Source organism: Arachis duranensis, chromosome 4, assembly GCF_000817695.3.
Source record: "Arachis duranensis cultivar V14167 chromosome 4, aradu.V14167.gnm2.J7QH, whole genome shotgun sequence".
NCBI classification, from domain to species: domain Eukaryota; kingdom Viridiplantae; phylum Streptophyta; class Magnoliopsida; order Fabales; family Fabaceae; genus Arachis; species Arachis duranensis.
Window position 1 is genome coordinate 35,201,875 of NC_029775.3, and position 6,544 is coordinate 35,208,418.

At 35.7% G+C, this 6,544-nt stretch overlaps 1 protein-coding gene across 2 annotated transcripts; it reads right to left on the bottom strand.

Moving 5' to 3' along the window:
- On the bottom strand, positions 1-5,547 carry LOC107484116 (uncharacterized). Of its 2 annotated transcripts, XM_016104733.3 has the most exons (4): positions 5,393-5,547; positions 4,502-4,806; positions 4,025-4,141; positions 1-3,926 (listed from the first exon to the last, which is right to left on the bottom strand). In XM_016104733.3, the coding sequence occupies exons 1-4, from the start codon at positions 5,535-5,537 to the stop codon at positions 594-596; spliced, it is 3,900 nt and encodes a 1,299-aa protein (XP_015960219.2). In that variant the 5' UTR covers positions 5,538-5,547; the 3' UTR covers positions 1-593. The 2 variants fall into 2 exon arrangements, with proteins under 2 accessions (XP_015960219.2, XP_015960220.2); XM_016104734.3 differs by lacking the exon at positions 4,025-4,141.
- Positions 5,548-6,544: the final 997 nt, after the last annotated feature.

Consider the following 6,544-nt stretch of genomic DNA (forward strand, 5'->3'; position numbering starts at 1 on the left):
AAAAATACAGATCCCACTTCCCACACATGAATTTATGTCCTTTTTTCAACTCATCTTTGTTTGTCAACTGTCAAGTGCATTTTTCAAAGGCATAAACTAGAGTTTAAAAATTTGATAGCCTGCGATCAATTTCTCCAAATCTATAATAACATGTATCATATACTAGCAAAGGAACAAAAGAACATTGTCTATTTCCAGCGGTTGAAGCATATCGAATCCGCAAACCGGAAACTAGGATTATAATTAACTACTACTTTATCTACTAGACACTGCAGCTTCCCCCGAAAAAGAAAATCAGTCGGGTCTACATCAAAATTCTCAGAGCTTCCTACTCCTAAACCTGATTTTGTGATTGATAGTTCATACCAGTGGATCTGAGAGATTGAGAAATATGAATCTTGATGTCAGCCAAAACATCTTTTTACACAAGTTGCAATTGCAGCTTCATGATTGCCAGAATTCTTCCATAAACAGCCAGTGATCCATTGTTAACTTCGGTAGCAAAAGATCAAGGAGATGCCACTCTCATTTCTTCTCAAGAGTCAATGCTTCAGTCTTCAGCAGCACATTTGATCTTTATCTACATCATGTTCTTAACAAGTTGAATGGACGGCATCGAGGGACACTGAATGGACACTCTCAGTCATACACAAGCTCTCCTTGCTATGAAAAGTAGCTGCAATTGGACCGTTTTCATTGCCAGTGTGCAGGAAAGAGCCAGATCCATCCTTAGCTTCAATAACAAGGGAGGGGTCACCATCTTTCGGAATTTCTTTGTCAGTATTAATACCTCTACCAGCACATTTCATCTTGTCTACATGATGATCTAGACACATTGGATCCTGTGCTTCTCCGTTTGAAGATACTGATTTTACACTGTCCATCACTTCATAGGCTTCAATGACATGAGAAGAGGTCTCAGTTGGAGATTTTTCATGATCAGAGTTCTGTATGAATTCTGATCTGTTTTTGTCTTCAATAGTAAAGGAGGAGCCACCATCTTTTGAAATTTCTTTTTCCATGTTAGTACCGTCAGCAGATACAACCACACCTACATGATGTTCTTGACAAATTGGATGCAAGCTGTCATTGATATCATAGGAACTTTCATGTGGAGCATTTTTATCATCAGACTTCTGGAAACAGTCGGAGACATCCTTTATTTCAAAAGTATATGAGGAGCTTCCATCTTGTGATATTACTTCTTCAGCATTCACACGTCTATCAGCAGATAATATGACCATATCTGCATGATGGTCTTGAGAAATTGAATGCAATGATTCCATTTGCGGAAATACTGATTCAATACTATCCATCGTAGGTAAGCCTTTCTGGATGTGGCAACTCTGGTCTTTGCAGGAAGCCAAAGAAGCCTTCAGGTTTTTTATGCTCTCCAGACACTCTGATCCATCTCCACCTGCAGCAGTCCCATCTCTTGCTCTCAGTCCTTCACCGCACACCAATCCCTTGTCATGACTACTCTTATCTTCAGAATGTGGTTGACCAATGTATTTTTGCCATTCAGAATATGACTCAATACTATCCATTGTAGGTAAGTCTTTCTGGATGTGGCAACTCTGGTCTTTGCAAGAAGCTGAAGAAGCGGTCAGGTTTTGAGTGTTCTCCAGACACTCTGATTGAACACTACCTGCAGCAGTCCGATCACTTGCTCTTACTCCTTCACCACACACAAATCCCTTGGCATGAGTACTAGCATCTACAGAACCAATGCACTTTTGGCCTTCAGCATCGGTTTTAAGGTTGTCCTCCATCTTGACCAAATCACAGCCATTTTGACACACATTATTTAAATTAGAACTTTGATGTGAAAATGGTGCTTGTACATTTTGAGGCATTCTAAGATGAATGCCCCTGTTATCAGGAGTGGAATTCTTGTTGAAATTAGGTCGTATCAACTTCCTTCTCTTTGGCAGCTCAAGCACCACATTCTCAGCATTGGTGCTCTCATTGGAACTTTTGATCTCACTCTCATCATTAAATTTTCTAACTTTGCTACGGCGCTTGAAATCCACAACAGGTGTTTTATTGGTATTGCCCCCACTTGCAGCAGCAGTCAAATCCATACTTACGTCATTTGTCGAACGTTCAGAGCAATCCTTCTTGATGTTTGGGCTAATTTGAGTTTTATCCTTCAAACTACAATCTCTCTTCATCCTCGAGCTAATTACTGGGGTTTTATCCTTTGAACTGCAATCACTCTTGACCCTGGAGCTACTGAATGGAGTTTTATCCTTTAAACTTTCAGCTATGTTGCGTTTAACTAATGGTGTTGCCTTTCTTTTCAGCATCCATTGATGATGGCTCTGATGAACCATTTCCATCACTTGATCAACTGAGGTGTCCATGCCATATCCCTCATATGATGCTTTGTTCCTTTTTTCTATTTTGTTAACATCCTGCATGAAAGTTAAGCGAGAAAACACACTATTTTTTTTCTTTGGATAACCAAAACTTCTATTTTGACAATCACCATAACATTCAGTATCATATTCATTAACTAATGAATCATCATATTGGACATGGAAATAACCCTCACTAGCCCAAGGAACATCAGGAATAAATGACTCATTATTCTTCTCCAGTGTCATCTCATGATCCAGATTTCCTCTAGATGACATGGGATGGACATCATCGCCCAAATATGATTTGCGATTTTGGAACAAAGAAAAGATCTCATTTACTCTGTCACTTCCAATATCTGAAGGAGGAACAAGGGATGATGACGAGTTTAAGGAAGGAATATCATTGTGACCCTCATATACAACAGATTCTGCTGCAATCTGGTCAGCTTTCCTAGCAACATTGAAAGGCAAGCAGTCCCTGTCTCTACCATACAGACCATGATTTAGAAAGTCATAGCCAACATCGTGGCATCTATTCATATCATTCAATTCTGTAGGCATGAGACGTGTTTGATTACTCAAGGAATTCATTCCACAGTTGCTTGGAAGAGCACTCTCTAGTATTGAGTTCGGACCATTGTTAAATCTCACAGATAAAGACTGACTAAAATTTAAATCAGGATATTCTGGATCATACAGAAAGGTCCTCTTAGAACCCACATCTCCATGTGTTGCACATGAATCAACAGGTTGAATCTTATCAGAAGTTGGCCTAAATTGATTTTGAGCCAAAGAATTATGCTCTAAATGGGATGGTCTTGGAGTGTAATCTGGATCGTACAGAAAGGTGCTCTTAGAAACCGTACCTCCACGTGTTGCACGAGAATTGTAGAATGGTTGGTGGATTGGCTGAACTGTACCAGATGTAGGTCTCAGCTGATTTTGAATCAAAGAATTATGCTCTAACTCAGGCTTGCCATAAAAGTCTGTTGAATTGGCACTGGAATGATGTAAACCAGGATTATCATCTGAAAACGACATTCTCTGACCTGTCTGTCTCAATTCTTCACTTAACCTACTAGTCGTTGATACACCATCACCATTAACTCTAATTTTATCAGACAGACTTCTAGAGTATCCAGATGAGAGTGTTGGCCCACAATGCATATCCATATAATGTTCTTTCTCATGCGAAGCATACCCAAAATCATCGTGTGATGTCGTATAGTTGCCAATGTATCCACTTGAGGTGTCCACTGAGAATTCACCAGGTCTTCCTTGCTTATTTGCTGCACTGCCACTTGCATTAAATCTAAATTCAGCTTCTCCATAGTATTGTATAGAATCTCCTTGGAATTTATGTTGCATGACTGGTGACATGCTAGCACCCACACCTTGCCCATCATCTTTCACACACTCTATATGCATTCCACAATCAACAGATCTTCCAGATTTGCCCATTGGGTATGACTCTGATTTCAAGTATTTCATTCGAGATGATAATCTCTCAGGAATCTCTGGTTCTAGCCTTCTCATACTGAACAGATGTAGGAGTTCATGGACCTACACAACAGCACAAAAACCAGATTGATGTAAAATTTGCATTACAAAGAAAACTCACATTTCATTCAAAACTAATCATCTACAAAACAATAGCAAACCTGCTTTTCAGAAAGCCCAAAGTTGAACTTGTTGGCTGAAAAGTAGTTTTCTATGATTGCATACTTGAATACACTTTGTGAGAGTGGCTTACAATGCCATATTGGAATGAACTTAACCTACATAGTACATCAATAAGAAACTGAGACCACAAGTCCACAATATTACCCTAAGTAAGAAAATTGCACAAATGAAAATCAAATGAAAGGAATGTTTCACTGTAGTTTAAACTCAAAAAACGAGAAAAGGGAAGGATTCCATCTTTTTCTTTCACAGAAGAATTTGACTAGTACAGAGAGAAAGAGTACACAGATTCGAATTGCAATTGCAAGAACAAACAAGAGAAACTAAGGATGAAACAGAACACTCCAAACTCCGAAATCTGAAAGAGAAATTCACATCATAAAATCCCAAAATTCACACCAAATAGAAGTCAAATCAAATCCCACCAACTTATCTGAAAGGGGATGGATTCTTACCTGAGCAGGGAATTGAGTCCTCAACGAACTAAAGGCATTAGGCACGATATTCATACCACCATCACTGGCAGCCTTGAACACCCCATGAAGTTGTCTCTTCTCATATTCAAACAGAAACAGAATCATGCCAGCCTTAATCTGCTCTACAAAGTGGATTGCAGACGAAGGGAGACCGAAAAGTCCCTTCTTAAAACATTCCCTCTTCGTTGTACTATTTGACAAAAAGATCGCTCCATAATCCGGTAGCTTTCCAGCAGCATTGTTATGCTTATCATAGAACCCCATTGATAATTTGATATCTTTTACTACACAAAGCTATCACATTAGAAAATAAAAACAACGGAATGTATTGCAGAACTAAACATAAACACGAACAATATTCACCTTTCAAGCTTCAAACATTATACTCCGAAGTCACAATCAGTAACATATTTGTCAATAAACGCTAATATATATGAATAATTTGAATCCAGACACAAACCTAGGTCAACAACAGCTACAGTCCAGTACGATTACGCGATTAACCTAGATCAAAGAAACCTAACCTAAACATTGTTTTTACGCATGATTATTTGCTGTATATAAGCGATTATTTTTAAAAATAAAATAAAATAAAATATATAATCGTTTTTTGAATTTTGTTAAATGAAAAAAAAAAACCTACTTCACAGAGTGATCGGAGCAGCAGAAAAAACTAGCGAACAAAATCGATGAATTGATAAGAAAAAATAGCACGAAGAAAAAAGTAAACAGCGCGAGGCAATGGATAAAAGAGCGTGTAGGTAGGACGTTGATTGATTGATTGATACGAAGAACAAAGGAGCGTGGAATGCGATGAGAAGAAGAAGAAGAAAAGTGAGAATGGGAATGAGAGAGAGGAAGAGAGAGTACCGATGGGGATGGGAATGGTGGCGGAGGGAGGGTTTGGTACCTTTGCCGCTTTGGAGAAAAGAGGAGGGAAGGGAACGTGACGTGATCGCGGCTTTTGCTGCGTCAAAAAACTAAAATGGCTGAACGGTGAACTCATAAAGATCATTAAATATGATTTCTTACGGGAGAGGGAGAATCAGAGAATAGATAAGATATAACAAAAAAAAAAGGTGATAGAGTAATTAAGACTGTTTAGAGGGCGCTTAACATTTTATTTTGTATTTGGTAAAATATAAAGAACAGTAATTAACTAAATGGCTAAATCAGTTATTAATAATTTTAAAAATAAATATTTTAGTCTTTAAAAAAATTAATATACAGATTAATTTTTAAAATTTTATTTTGACAGATAAATTAATTTTAATTTATTTTTTAGTAAAATAATTATCCAGTTTTCAAATATTTTTAAAGTGAATATTTTAGTTCTTAAAAAAATTAAAACACAAATAAATTTTTAACGATTTTTTTTCTAGACATAATAATAGTTTTTCGTCCAAAAAAAAATAAAATAAAATTATTATTATTATTAATTACACAATAATACTATACTATAATTTTTTATATTTTCTAAACAAAAATAATAATAAATTTATTCATTAGATTTTATGTATGTAATATAAAAAGGATATATATATATATATACATAGTCACTCAATAATAATAATAATAATAATAATAATAATAATAATAATAATAATAATCAATAAAATTATTAGAGATTGTTCTATAAAAAATTTAAAATTAAAACTATTTGATATTTTGTATTTAATATGATTAAAAGATGTCCTATTTTAAAAAACATGTTTGTATTAAAAGAAAATATTTTAATTTAGCTTTCAAAACATCATTATTCACTTTATTTATTTCTAACGAAAAGAGTATATTAATATGCTAGTGTCATCGTCCACATGTACAAAACTAAGTTAATAATAATAATAAAGGTTGACATATAATAAAAGTAAAATGGATGAGGAACTTCTATGTCTGACAGAAAAAAACGTTGGAGATTGATTTGTGTATTAATTTTTCTTGGGGACGAAAATGTCCGCTTTTAAAATCATTGGGGATTGATTTGGATAACTACTCTACCGAAAAATAAATTGAGGAGGAATA